A 15,515-nucleotide genomic window follows, 5' to 3' on the forward strand; every position below is an offset into this window, starting at 1 on the left:
TCAATGGTATTAAAGTCTTCTAGTGTCTAAGCACCTATTTAAACAGTCAACAGGCTTCCTGACTTGAAGAAGATTTACAACTGCTTGTTTCCTGACCAAAACGACACGATACACTTGAGGCAGAGACTGACTCCCTAATGAGTTGTAGTTCACTTTTTTCCTGGTTGGGGAACCTTATGGCTTAAGAGACGAGTCTCTCAGGTTTCCATCTGTGCCAACGCGTTTTAGTCTGCCGTGGTGAGGAAGGAGCTGAGCCAAAACGCAGTACTTTAGATTTACTGCTTCATCTTAGTTGAAAATGATCAGTGGGAACAGAATATTCAACCCACTGAAACAAACAAGAACCAACAAAACCTCACCTGAGTGGTCAATGGTCTTTTCATACCTCGAGATTTTTTACACACGCTGTTGAAATTATTCTCAGTTTTGTCTTGGACTAGATGAAACAGAGGCAGTACGACCAATCTAATATATAGAATGTTCATAAGCAGCTTTTACATCTTTGTTTTTGTTTTTTTGTTTAAGCTGGACAGTCATTGTTCATCTTTAGACTGGAATAGCAAACTTCAAATTGGACCCTTTTAGCCATGCATGCTGTCCAAATTCAGCCTAAGCAAAGACATTGGATTCGGGCTTTTAATGGTTGCCTGAGTGGAAGGCAAAATCAGCTTTTCATTGTCATTTTAACTTTAAAGCCGGGAGCAGATTTCATGCTGTTGGTAGTTCCTTGAGGTTGGCATGAGCCACCAAGTGATACTAGCGTGGAGATTTCCCTTTTTATGTTGAGAAAACTCTTAAAAACTCAACATCTCCGTCACTTTGTAGTTTACTTTAAGTATAATTGAAGGTTGTTCCAGCTAGCTAAATGAAGTGTTCATTTCACCAAATTTTTCGCTGATAAACAATTAATTGCATCATTTTCTGCTGCCACATCACCTTTGACCTGTGGTACGTGACTGAGCAGCTACCTGTAGCCATTGTTGATGTTTTCAGCATCACCTAGAGTGAACTCCACCTACGCTGCCACATAGCAGTCTACTTGCAGAAGTGCTTAATTGCCGTTTTTCTCCTTTTTTTCTTCTTTCTCTAGAATGGAGAAAGACTACATACAGAAAGTTGTTTTTTTTTTCCTTTTGTAGCCCTGGTAAAATTTAGGAACAAGATTGTGTCAAAACTGTGAGGTTCAAGACTTTTAGTGACTGTAAACTTCTGCGTCATCATTCCTTTTTACATATTTTTTAATGGGTTGTTAAAATTATTTCAGTGGAACAACTCTTTCCGGTTAAAGAGAAAAGTACTGATATGTTAGGAACTTTTAATTCTAGTTTTGACTGCTAAAGCACTTAATTTGATTGGATTACAAATTATTTGCTCCTTGAAACAATATGTGAACAACATTTTAGTTTTATGTGGCCCTCTAGATTCTAGACTAAACACTAAGTGTGCTTAAATATTATGTTTTCAATCAAATCAATGCAGTTTTTATCTGTTTACTGCCAAATTATATCAATCAGTCCCTCCAGTTTCTTGAAAATTATTGTGGAAATTCACACAAAATCAACAAATCCTCGCACTTTTTAGTGCTAATACATAAGTGGGGGTTTATTGCAGATTTTTCTCAAAAATTGTCAAAAACATTCTAACTTCTACTAGGCAGCTGCCTCAACCTTAATTGATGTCAGATTATAGTCCACGATCTATGCAGCAAGTCATAAAAAGTCACATTTACCATCATAAATAAGCGCAAATATTTCCAAATTAATACCAGAAAAATCATAAAATCCTGGAAGGATTCATTGATATTTTAGCACTTTGTGAAAAAGTTTTATCAACACATTCTGACACAACTGGCTCTTAAAGAGCATTCATGATCAGGATTTGGCTCAAAACGAAAATTAGTTTGACATCCCTGATTAAAGTGATGGGGTGCAACGTTTTGAAAAATATGAAATCTGTCCATTTGCATTTGTTGATGAGCCCTTAAGTCATCTTGTCTAATAGTATTAAGCAGGAACTCGTTTAACAAGAACTCGCTCCGAGCTCGAAGAGAAAAGAAAATCACATTTGATATTAATTTCACAACCACAAATTTAACCGGTTATCTTTCACTTGTAATCTTTTGGTGAGATAAAGTCTTATTAAAAATGTTCAGTGTGTGTTTGTGGTCAATTAGCATGTTTATCACATAATCGTAATATTCGTATCCTGCCGGCTTTTTGCATGTCGTTGCTTTTATTATTTTTCTTTGTCCTGACTTTATAAACTGCTTGAACATGGTCTGTATTACAAAGAAGCCCCCCATCCACATATTTTGTTGAGGGAAAAGGAGCTCATAGCATGTATTTAGATATATCTAAACATTTATTTGTTTCTTCATCTTCAAATCATTAACCGTATCCACGGTTATGTAAAGTCAATCAGCCATGGATGTAGAGTATGTCAGCGAATCTCCTACCCGCTACTGTGATAGGATGCCACCTGTGCAATAGGTCTAGTCATAAAATTTCCTTGCTACTTAATTATTAGTCATCTCCCGAGAACATGTCACCACTTGACATTATAAAAGTGATGACGTGTTTTCCTGAGTGAAGAATCCGGCCTCTGAAGCAGTAAATCCGACGAACAAGTCATGGTTTGGCAGTTGTCAGACGATCTGCACTTGCCCGACTGCACTGAGTCAAACGTAACATTTTGTGCAGAGGGGGATCATGATGTGGAGCTGTTTTATTTTTGTTTAGTTTTTTTAGGAGTTGGGCTCAGGTCCTGAAGTCCAGGGAGGGGGAACTCTTAATGGATCAGTAAATGTGTTTTGAAGAATTTTATTCGCCTTATTCCATGGGAACGGTTTGGGGGGGCGGGGGTTGCCACGTTCCTGTTCCAACATGAAAATGCACTTGTGCACAAAACATGGACTATATAGGTGAGCATGGTGGATGTGAAATAACTTGACTGGCCTGGACTGACCTCAGTGTTGGGGATAAATTAGACCAGAGACTGCAAACCAGGCCTTCTCAGCCAATGTCTGAGTCTGACCGTATTGAAGTATGGTTAAATACTCCCATAAAAAGGTTTCTTAGATTAATTGAAGCCGCTATAGATTCAAAGGCTGGGTAAACACCATATTAAATTAAAATATGGACTGTCATTAAAGTTTGTGTGTATAAATCCAAGTGATCTAATACTTTTGCTAATATAGTACATAATGTTTGTTCAAGCTCAACGTGCAATACGTGGATTGCTTTACGGTGATGAAAACTGATTTGACTAAATGTCCGCTTCAGAACGCCTCTGATGTTGTTGTTCCTGGAGTTACCCAATGAAAAATTGGAGCGTCTGTTTCAAGCTTTTCTTTAAGTGACGGTGACCCCTCAGAAGCAGCGACTCACTTTCAGTTTGACATTCTTAGCTTCTGTTGAATAGCTACGAACATTTTATTGTATAGATTTGGATTTAATGTGACAGTTTTTGTCTTTTATTTCTTGCATGAAGGTTGCTAAACAGAATGTTATGTAATGACACAATTGGAGTAATAAGACAATATTTTATGAAGCAATAAAACCACAAAGGGGGCATCAATGCAATAACTAAGCACTAAGCAGCAAAGTGTGGAAGTAGAGGTAGTAGTAAAATTTAACAGAAGATCCATTTTCCAAGTGTGTTTTCACATCGACGTGTGTGTGTTTACTGCTTCAACTCAGATTGTCATTGTGTGACACATTTTTTTTTAATGTTTTGATACATTTGGGGAATAAAAGCAAAAACAGAGCAATTTGAAACAGGAGATATTTGGGTATTTTTTTCACTACACTATGTATTGTAATACTGGGATCTTTGCTGATTTTAAGTGCAGTGAAGTAAAAGCAAAAATGTTTAGTTTTTTTTTTGTATGATGTCTGATTTGCGCTCTTGATTTAAACTTAAATTTATACTCGCAAGATGTTGTGGTCTTTAAGACTTTAACAAGTTTATATAAATATAAAGTCTTAGATTATCTTTTGTCTTTTTATGTGTTTTCTCTGTTTAACTAAACTTGTAAGAACGGAGACAGAAAACCAGTTTTACTTCAGGAGAATCTTGGATCTCAGCAGTTCTGTAGGGGACGTCAGCTGGCTGTCCAACTCACTGAGGTATGAAATACCGCCCGAGGGTCTTGGAGGTCGCATCTAAGATATTTATTCTCTGGCTGTGTACTGTCAGCCCAAACACACCTACCAGAGATTGACACAGTGGCTGCAACCTATTATGGCAAGTGTCAGGGCCGCATTGTCAAACAGCGACAAATCAAACATCGGGGGATGGAAGGAGACGCGACGTGGAGTTCAGCACTTGAATGGCAAGATCACCGTTGTCGTTTCTGATCTGACGCTCCTGATTATTACCAAAGATTTAATAAGTGACCCACTGCGTTTCATCCCCGCGCCTTTCTGTCTTTAATATCCTTTGTATCCTCCACCCAGTGTCCCTCTTGTTGCATGCAATCATCTGTCATATTTTCAGTCTGTGCAGTTGGTGATTCATACGCGCAGCATCACCGGCAGCACACTCGGATTCCCTCCCACTCCCTTTTGCGCACTTTTATTTCTTTTTATCCTTCAGTCTCGCCCCTTCCCTCTGTCTTTGTTCTCCTTGCTGCTCCTCACTCTTATTTATTATTTTTCCCCCCACTGCTGTCAGTCTATTCTCCTCAAAGCCTTTTGTCACACACCCGTCCATCTTTGCTGATATTTACCCCCTTTGTGCCGTGCTTTGCTTTCTGCTAAGGATAGCTGGGGACAGTTTGTGTAAATGTGCATGTTGACCTTTCTGCTATGTCCCTTTTATCTAACATAGATGGCAGAAGGGTCCATCTCGCCAGCGGACAGCTACTCAACGTGCACCGCGGTCTACATGTTCACGGTGACATTTCTTATATTTTCGGACTCTTTTTTTTTTTCCCGTTTCTTCCTCGCAAAACTTTTGTTTTTATTAGTTCCCCTCCCTTCATGGAGTCAGGCATTTGAGGATCCTAGGTCAGATTTCGTTGCATCCCCTCACTAAAACCCTCCTTTTTTGTGCATTGAAGGCTTGTCATTAGAAGCAGACAGAAATGGATCTCTTGCCTTAAGGGTAGGAGTGAGCGTGACAGAAAGGGTGAAAAGGAGTTTCAGATATATTGGGGTACTCCCTTCTGGGAGCTATTAATAAGCTTGTTTCACTGCATTGCCCCCTCTTTGTCTCTCCACGATCACCAGGCACCATGTTTTAGGGCTCAAATGAGGATGTTTCTTGTTGCTGAACCATCTGCTTTAAAAACGTAATGAATCAAGTGACATAGGTGCAGAACAATAAAGCAAATATCAAGTGAAAATAGGATGCTGGGAGTTATTGAAACTACCGGGACAGCATTTCCGATCTGTTATTAACCAAACTACCGTATTTTCCGGACTATAGAGCACACCATACTATAAGCCGCACCTACACATTTTATGAAGCAAACTGGAAACGTACATAAGCCGCACCGGGCTATAAGTCGTTGGTATCTCCGTCGCTCTCGGTTTTCCATAGGGACGCAGCAGAGGGCTCTATTTCCTGTACTGCTAGATCGATAGTCTTCAACTTAAAAGCGGCATCATGTGAACTTCTTCGTGTGGTTTTTATGATGAGGGGGTATGAGTTTGAAAACATTTCTGTCGTGAATGCTGCTAGCATGTGCTTGTTCTAAATGAAAATTAGCACTTTCTTCTTTGATTTCCAATTTTGACTTCCAATGATTCACTTCCTGCTAAAGCGCCCCCTGGTGGTTGAAGAAAAATCCACAGAAAAGCCGCATAGTTCAAAGCATGGGGAAAAAAGTAGTGGCTTTTAGTCCGAAAAATATGGTAATGAGAAAACAAGTCAAGTTATAAGTTTTAATTTCAGTTTTAAGCGTCCTCCATGCTGAGGTGAGTGACTCTTCATCAGTGCAGAAAGAACATTCGCATGAGGTTAACTAAAGTAATTACTGGATCATTTCAGTAATGTTTGAGTCGCAGTTGCGTTAATCCATCTGTGTTGTGTCTGATGGTTTTAAAGTAGGAACAAAAGAGCAGACCAGAGCTTGGCAGGATCATTGTGTGAATCTTTCAATGTAAATAATGAGAAAACCTACAGAATTTGAGCAGTTGGTAAAACAGCAGGACAAGCAGGGGAATATCACAAAAATAATGAAGCCAAAGAACAATATATACACATGGATCATAACATGAGCTGTAGGTAAGGTAATCCCGCTGATCCCTTGCACACTTCCAAACCCGTACATATTTATGCTCTTTACCTTCCTCCCTCATTCTCTCTCTTTCTCTGTCCCTCTGGCATCCTGTAGTTCTTTCATGGAAGTCTGTATGATGGTTCAAGTGTCAATAAAAATTTTTTTTTAAAAAAGCCCAGCTGCCTTTTACCCTGTCAGCGTCTCCGTCAAGGTCTTTGATCAGTTTGCTTCTGGATTGAGCGATCGTGCTTTAACTCCCCACCACCAAGTACATTAGTGATGGCTTCAGCAAAATGTTAACTCCTCTAGATTTGTCTTTGCCCAAGTGGAAGAGCTGTGGGTGGTGGGATAATTGGTAGCTCCATGCCACTCTTTTTTTTTGTCTCTCTGGTTAGCCATAGAGAAAAGAAAAAAATCTTTACACATTTTTTTTTTGTCTGATGTTTTACAGCTCTTATCAGTGTTGGTTTTCCACAGCATCAGAAAACCTGACAATATTAAATTTTAGTAGCAGTAAGTAGAAAAATATGTACTATATAATGATACCAAGACTTTTTTTTTTAACACTTCACAATACTGTTTGCTAAGAAAACGTATAAAGACAAGGTGTGTGGATGTATGAAATGTATTTGCTGTCAAATGTTAAAATAAGACTCATATTTCATCCAGCTTCGGTAGTTCTTCATTTATTCGTGTTAGATTAACAGAAGCGAAGTAAATACTGCTCAATATTTAAAAACAAGTTTAGATTGTCGAGCATGAACGACCTGTTCAAGGTCACACTACTGCATCTTAATTGGATTAAATTCTGGACTTGGACTAGGCCTCTCCTAAGCCACTTTTGTTGACGCTCTCAACAAAGACGCTCTCAACAAAGGTTGAGTATATTCTCAAACTGCAAAAAAAAAGATCCAACCTCTAGCTTAATAACCTTAATTCAAGGGGAGGCCCTTATTTCTCCTGCCAACACAAATGTAAGCATGGAGTTTTCTAATATCTACTGGGAACTGTGAGCTTTGGTTGATTGATGGTGACGTTTCTCTTTCACTATCATTGAAAGATTGTGAATCCAAGTATAAACAAAGGATGGACATTTGGGAAATTACCTCATGCTTTCTAGCATGGTAGAGGATCTGTGACGCTGTGGGCCATTTTCCTCTTTAAATACCCTGGGAGCTGTGTAAGCCTGCATGGCATCATAAAATGGTCCCTGAACAGAAAAAAATAAACATAAACTCTATTTTCTCCCATGACCTTCATAGTCCTCCGACTTAAATCCAAAAGAACACCTCACAAGGTGAGCTGGAGATAAGACAGGACCCAGGACTCTTATCATCATTTGACCCGCTACCACTTCATCCAGCAAACTAGATGAAGTGGTAGCATCTGCTCTGTTAGCTACTGTTAATCCAGGACAAGCCCATAGTACACCCACACACACGAAACATAAAAAACATTAAAAAAAAATCTTATTATAAGATTAGTAACATCAGTGTTGTCTGTGCACATAATGGCAGCTGGCTACAGAGCGTATCTTTATTCATTTTAGTTAATGTATTTGTGGGACTGAACCTCTCCACAGTTTTTTTCTGTTGTCTGCTGATAGATAATGAACTGAAGTTTAGTGTCTTAATTCTGCCTCAGTTGTCAAAGCTGTAGCAGCTGGCTGACTCATAATAACTGGTGTCAGATATTTAGGTGAATAGAAGTTAAATTTTTAACACTACGCTCACTTGTGTCAACTTTAGGAGTCAGGGTTTGGATGTGTATGTGTGTGTGTGTGTGTGTATGTGTGTGCGCGTGTGCGTGTGTGTGCTTTTGTATATTGTGAACAATGGAGCATGGAGGATGCTATGTGTACGTAGCAGCACAATATTTAGCAAGGCACTTCTTAAAGTTCCTGAAAGTTTTGTGTGAACTTCCAGAGGTTTCTCTCTGACTGAGTTGCTCATTTGGAGGAGTTTGAGATAACTCCAGAGACGTCAGCCAAGAGAAGCACAGAATGTACCCGCACTGTTCAGTCAAAGATTACCCAACCAATGCCAGCGATTTAGTCATCATTTGCAGGATGTTAAAGAAATGGACATTACATACATACATATCGGGACATCGTTCATCCAGGAGATTTTTGATTCTTCACTTGCAACCAGCATAAGTCTAGCACCAGTACTTGATTAGTATGTGTTATGGGATTGACAAAAACCTGTAATGTTTTTTTGTTTTTTTTTGCAGGAAAGACTAGACAAGAATTTGCTGGAGACTTTCAAACCGAGCAAAAGATAGCAGAGATTGGAGTTTGATGATGATTCTGTTTGGGTTTGACACTACTGCGTGCCGCATGTGCGTTTAATGCATTATTAATACTGAAACATATTCCTTGATAGGAGGGCTTTAATATTTATACCAAGCATTTCTGATGATAATCAGATGTGCATCCAAGTCCAGCAGAGAGAAAACTGTGTTCTTGTATTATGATGCATATTAGCTGGCATTTCTACTCGTGCTGAACATCTGTGGTGGGCTACAATCTGCCAGTAAAATCAAATGCCAGCAAATTTTATTTTCATCAAAGTCTCAAAATAGAGGAAATCAGCCGAGCGAATTCTGAGTGAAAAGAAAAGTTGTCTGACATAAAAGTACAACCATCTGTACCATCTAATTTAGTAGGCACATTTCCTTTCTATTTCCTCTGCAGGTACATGTATACCCTGTGCCCATTCAATACGGTCTCACAAAAGAGCACAGCAGGAACAGAGGTCTCATTAGGGTAAGTACCTCGATCTCTGTCTATTTGGTTTCCAGAGTGAAATATCTCAATCGATGACCTGCCAGAATGTGTCAGCCAAAGTGGGGGAAATAATAAATCTATTATGGAGGAACTTGATTTAAAAACATTCTTTCCAAAGTGACTGTGCATGCGTTCTGCTCTGACATTTAGAATCTGCTGCAGAGCATGTTCCCTCTTAGGTAAATAAAATGATAAGTTTCCTTTTCATGAATGAACTTGAAACAAATCCCATCGCTTTACTTATGTGGAAGCTAGCCTTAGATCAATATTTGTTTGATTTCTTTTTCCCCACCTCATTCAGGCGCTGTTTGATTCTTGTGACCTTTAATCAGCCTCTAACAGATGTGTTTTATAGTTTTAATACCTCTTGATCCAGGAAAAATGGGTCTGGCTCCATATACTGCCGGGGTTGTGTTTTTTTCTTTTTTCATGCCTCTAAGGGTTTCAGTTTCATCACAACATGCTAGTGATTGACTGTAACCTTGGAAATGGTTCCATCAACTGCTGGGGTTTGATGTGTGTCATAAATGCCATGGGAGACATCAGGGTGAGACGTCAGAAAATACTTTCTAGTTCTTATGTCTAGGGAATCTCACTTTACAGTTTTAATTTCCAGCATAGTATGTTAGGCCCCCATCACAACGAGATAAGGCATCCCCAAAGTCCTCAGGAACTCAACAGCTGTTCACACGTCAGCGGACGAAGGCAAACCTGATTTCAGCATTGAGGCAATCGCGATTCTTTGTTCTCTGTTCTAACGCAACCCTGATTTTCTTCTTCCGGATGTGTTCTCAGTCATCCTATCTCAGTTCTACCACCATGACAGTGATTCATCAGCTGTGGAATCTGTTTGAGTCATTTTAGCCTCACAGGACAGCTATAGTTCAAAAGCTAAAGAAGTATTTTGGTGATAAATGGGAAACTTATCTAGCACCTTATTGAGTTCAGAGGACTCCAAGGTGCTTTACACTACATTCAGTCATACACCCACATTTACACTTTGATGGTGGTGAGCTACTTCTTTGTAGCAACTCGTTGGAGGATCTACTTTATTTTTTAATGTTTTGTGCTGAGACTTTTATGCTATTATATTATAAACCCCACAAGCCACAGGTCACACTTCTTCCTTCTGCTTTTCACTAAACTTGAAAAGCACGAGGAGTTTCTATTTGACAGTGAGTAAATGCGCTTTACATCAATCGTAAAGTGCATTTACTTCACCCACATCTTCCTTCCAACTATAAACAACAAGCCTATGCGCAATTTGGAGGTTTGTGCATTTCTCTGTAACTGTATGGCAGTTAAGCACATACCAATTACTACGCACAAGGGGCTTGTTAATGGTGACATATCTATTGATTTAGAGATTGTGGATTTCAGGTGTTTGGCGAGATTCTATTGGTTGAAGCTTGCTCAGTGGCAGGTCACAATTTTCATACCAGCCAGCCTCACGAGAGCGCTGCAATAAATAAATCATAGAACTGTCGGCCTACAATTGGCACTAATAAATGCTCAGCCACGACCTCACTATGAAAGCTGAAAAAGGCCAGGATGCTCTCTACGTCGTACCTCTCCAAGATCATCCACTCTCTGGCTGATTTTTAACGTTACACTGGAGTTGTAATCTGATGCATTGACGTCCTCAGGATTAACAATCTTTGACAAATATTATATTGTATTTTTCATCTAATTTTCAGGTTTCTCCACTTCTTTAGCTTTTGAACTATAGCTGTCCTGGTGTTGTCATAGAGCTCCAGAGTGTTGCATTAGCAAATGCATTGTTACGCCTCTTATCTACTTTCTGTGAAACAATTCTCTAGTCAAAAAAAAAACAAAACATAGCTTTTGTTTTTAATAATAGGTTGTTTCTCCTCTGTTCTCCGAAAGCCCCTCATTGGCCTTAGCCCTCAGAATTTTTAATAGTGTGCAGGTCCTGGAATTCAATCCCACTGATTTTGGAAGCGCTACTGAAACGGCTTTATTCACTGATTCACTGTAACATCTCTCAAAGGACAACAACTAAACATGATAACTCAACACCCTTAACTTGTTTTGCAAAGGGCGGAAGATCCAAAACCCCACACAGGCTTCGCGACATTGTCAAAATATGTCGTCTTCTTTTGAATCAGGCGTGACTTGTCTTCACTAGCTGACTAAAGTGAGATGTTACAGGCTAATTTATGTGCAATTACCCTCCTCAGCAAATATATAAATATATTTTTTCCTGTTTTTTTTTTTTTTTTTTTTTCCATTTTCAAATGGCAAATTAATTGGAGTCCAAAGCCGGGGCTGCGTTTTACATTTTTGCACCACCGCCTCCCACACTACCTTCTCCCGTTTGGAGCGCAAAGTGCAATGCTTCACCATGTTGTTGGTGCAGGAAAGAAGAGGAACAGAATGCTAACTCTGAGTAATGTGACCCCAACGCTCTGTCTGCCTGTCACTCATGATGGTATGGAGGGGCTGACGGGACCAAACGAGAACGTTGGTTGAACACATCTTTGAAGTTGGAACAAAATCTCTGCCAATAATGACACAGATCCAAAGATTCCAAAGATATACTTATATATTTTTTTCCCACGCTACAGGTGTGTCTTAATAACTTAATATCATCAAAAGTTTTTGTATTTCAGTGATTACATGTCACAGGTATGTAGTCTGCCAATTTTGATAAGTATGACTTATTAGAATAATATAGTGTACATCTCCATAAAAGCTTGTCAACAGAAAGATGTATAAAGCACTCTAAAATAATCTTGTAGGTGATTTCTGACTGTAGACTTGGGGGGAAAAAACTGGACCAAAACCAGCTAATGACATGGCTCCCCAAATCATCATTCACTAGGTAATTGGGATCTCTGCTTCTGCGTTCTTCCTCCAGAGTCCAATACCTTTACTCCTAATAGAAGACTTTGGACTACTTTACAGCCGTCCAGTCGTTTACTCCTTAACCAGACTAAAAAACCTTGGTATCTCTGATTATACAGTCCCTTAACAGAGAAAGGCAACAGTTTTTGGTCCATGTCCTAGGTCTGTGTCTGGCAACAGCACTCTACACCCAGTGAATCTCCGTCAAACTACAGGATGAGATTTGCATCATTTCCATTTCAAGACTGGAATTATCCCTGTTGCTTGGCATTTCTCTTCTACTTTGTTTTCTTTCATTAAGCTTTCCATAGGTAAGCTTACACACAGCAGTCTATGAGCCTTTATTGGTTTCTTATCTTGTTGACTAGCTTGCCAGCTGTCAAGTTGATAATCTTGATAGCTGGTAATTGCGTTTGCCGAATTTAAATGCTTTTTATTACATTTATGTAAAATTCCGATTTTCTAGTTTGTGGATTTTGTGTTTTCATTAGCAATAAGACATAATGAACAAAACTAACAGAATTGAGATCTTGTTATAGTTCTGTTTGCAATGAAATTATATAATAAATGAATGTCCATTTTTTTTAAAAATTCAATTACTGAAAGATACTTTTCAATGACATTTTAATTTGTTGAGGTGAAGCTGTATATTTAATTAGCACAGAATCTGACGAGGAGACTTAAACTGCCTTTGATATTATGTTTAGCTCAGCCTCTGGAAAATGTGCGAATGTAAGCTAGTGAATGCAAACACTTTGGTGTTTTTTTTCTGGACGCGTACGTGATAAAATGTACAGTTTTCAGAGAGCATGTACAGTAGTGAAGGTCTGCGCGGATGGCAGAGGAGACACATGAATCACAACCAGAATGGCAGGTATAAAGTTCATTTTTTATCCAGACAGACCATCAGTCAGAGCTTGCTGGGCCTCCTGATATCAATCTGCATGGAGGCATCCTGTTTCTCCCCAGAGGGCTGAGGGAGGGAGAGAGTGGAGGGCTTTGATTTAAACGGTAGCATTTATCACACCTGCTCCAGCGTCCTAAAGGACAGCCGAATGAAACGGAGGAGAGAGGTAACATGCGAAACCTCGACTCCAACTATTGTTTTTATGCCGTTAGTAACACATGCTTAAACCATTTGAACAAAATTGGATTTGATGGTCTGCATGTGATTACAGCTCATTGTGGTTGCGGCTTATGAAGTGAAAATTGTTCCCTAAGCCCTTCTTCATTCTTCTTGGTTTTGCAGCATGTTTGACATTAGTCCGTTAACTATACAAATGTTCTCAACGACGAACCAACTTGGAACACTCTGTTCTTTTAATGTGTCCACATGTGTGGCAGTTTAAAAAATAAAAAATAAATTCTGAATGTACGGCAGTCATACTCCATGCTCCCAATTATCTGTAAATGCAGATATTATACAACACACACTCCGCTTCTTGAATTCCAATTTCTCACTTCCCCCCTTTTCACTTCTCTGCCTTTCGGCCTCAGCAGCTCAACGACTTCCTGAGACGGCTGTTGTAACAATAACATCAGCAATAGTAACGATAATAGAGCGGAGGAAAATGCTTGCATTGCGACAAACACCATCCCGGTATGACAGCGTCGTCCGTCTTCATGATCCCCCTCTTCTACCCACCAACCTCCTCCCTAAAAAACAACAAGACTCACTCGGTGAAATAAGTTGGTAAATGCACACAACCGGAAATGGTTCATCTGAAAAGATAGATAAACATGCAACTACATTACTTGAGACTGGCTAATGCTTCAATGGGGTTGAAGTTATTCAAAAGGCTCTTCTTGACTGAAAAATAAAGAATTTAGTCTGAAGAGTAAGAATATTTACTGAGTACTCAATAATTTCACACTTGCAATTGTGATACATTCTGTGAAAGGTAAACAACGAAACACAGTAATGTCTTCTTCTCAGTTTCTCCAAAAGTAAACAGTCAATTTTCTTGACTCTAAACTAACTGATAGTTTTTGGGACGATTATTATTGAATATAATACCAATGAGAAGAAGAACAATAATGATGATGGCAATCGTTTAAATTATACTGTCAAAATTATTGACAGTAGTTGATTGAATTCAGGCGTTGTGATCATTGTCGAGCATCGTTTGTGACAAATCTTGGCCCTGTAGTTCAAAAGTAAATGTAAATTTAAAACATGTCTTAATTTATAGATATCGCATCACCGTTTTTAAGAAAGCAAAGTTGGACACAAATGAAAAGTTTAGCGCCAGCTAGTAATAAGAAGTAGAGTAATACCCATAGTAATCCAAAACGTCACTTGTCCTTTCAAGTTAGATGCAAACGCGGATATTGCTTTCACTTTTAAATCCCTATTTGTTAGATAAATAAAGGCAGCATCACTGCTTAGACTTTTACACATTCAAGTTTGAAAACAGGTTATTCTGGAAGAATGTTAATGTCCTGTAATTCCCGTTCAGCCCATTTCCTGTAAACTCCAAAAACTACAGCCAAAAAACAAACATTGAGTATGCTAACTGTGTATCCGTTTATAACAACCTTTCCAGAAGTGTACTTGAAATATTAATGAAGATCCTTTCAAACTTAGCCCACAGTAAGGCACGTAGAAATAGCCACAGCTGCTACAAATTGTTCTAAAAACACACAAAAACATTTTTTCCACATCTTTTGTTTGATCAGTAAATATGTAAGATGATAAAAGAATATAAATTCAATTTCAGAGGAAACAAAACACACAAGAAAGCAGCATAAATATATGGAATTCAGAGGACAAAGAGATGATTTGAATCCAACTGTGGAGGAGGATGGGATCAGTGGAGGGGTCATCAAATGAGTTTTTTGTTTTGGGACTCGGGGGAAATCAGGTAGCCACGCAGCCGGGGTCGGGGGGGTCGGCTTGTGTTGCCCAGCAAAGTTCGAGAAGCCCGACCTTCTATTGTGCAAGGGTCAAACTGTTTTACACTTGGGATTATAGGCAGCACACAAGGAGAACAAAAAAAAAACTGAAATACTGAAATTGTGTGGGTCCTGGCAAGCGACTTGCTTGTTCACCCTTCACCCTTTTAATCGGCGTGTTTGACAGTTCAAGCTTTGGATGAGCCCAAAATCCAAAGCTGAATGCATGCCAGAATAGAAAGTACAGTGGGGGTAGAGGGGGGTTATTACCCATATTTTCTAATGTTGAGCATTGTTTAGGTTTTCTCCCATTTGTATTTTGTGCCTCACTAAGTCTTGTAATGTTTTTTGGGTGGATATTCTTTGGCAGTTCATTTGTTCCCGATATATTTTGAATCTCACTTTCTTGCTTTAAGTATGCAACAGAGAGTTATTACCCATTTTTTCATCCCTATTCCATCATTTATCAGATGATGGAATAGCAATTAATTTAAGCAACAAACAAATAGATAATGAAATTCAACCTGTCGCCTCTTGCAGCATTTTGACCCTCTCAGGTAGCAAGATTTCCATATTAATACTTTTTTTTCTGTCGGGTTCTCTACAGTCAGCTCTGCTTTTGCTTGTTTTTCTATGGTGTGACCTCCTGCCTGTTGCTTGAATTTCTACTTAAATGTTTTAGATTGTTTTATCATCTGTACTTTATAATATTCCGACATGGAATCACATTTTAACGAT

The 15,515-nt window shown here is 39.0% G+C and overlaps 1 protein-coding gene across 2 annotated transcripts in view; it reads left to right on the plus strand.

Moving 5' to 3' along the window:
* LOC103480661 (glucosidase 2 subunit beta-like) overlaps positions 1 to 15,515 on the plus strand; it is a 149,699-nt gene that overhangs the window by 119,982 nt on the left and 14,202 nt on the right. For both annotated transcript variants that reach the window (XM_008435689.1, XM_008435690.2), the window contains one exon: positions 8,922 to 8,993. In XM_008435689.1, the coding sequence (XP_008433911.1) occupies positions 8,922 to 8,993 (72 nt within the window). The remainder of the gene's footprint in view (positions 1 to 8,921; positions 8,994 to 15,515) is intronic.

Source organism: Poecilia reticulata, linkage group LG18, assembly GCF_000633615.1.
Source record: "Poecilia reticulata strain Guanapo linkage group LG18, Guppy_female_1.0+MT, whole genome shotgun sequence".
NCBI lineage: Eukaryota > Metazoa > Chordata > Actinopteri > Cyprinodontiformes > Poeciliidae > Poecilia > Poecilia reticulata.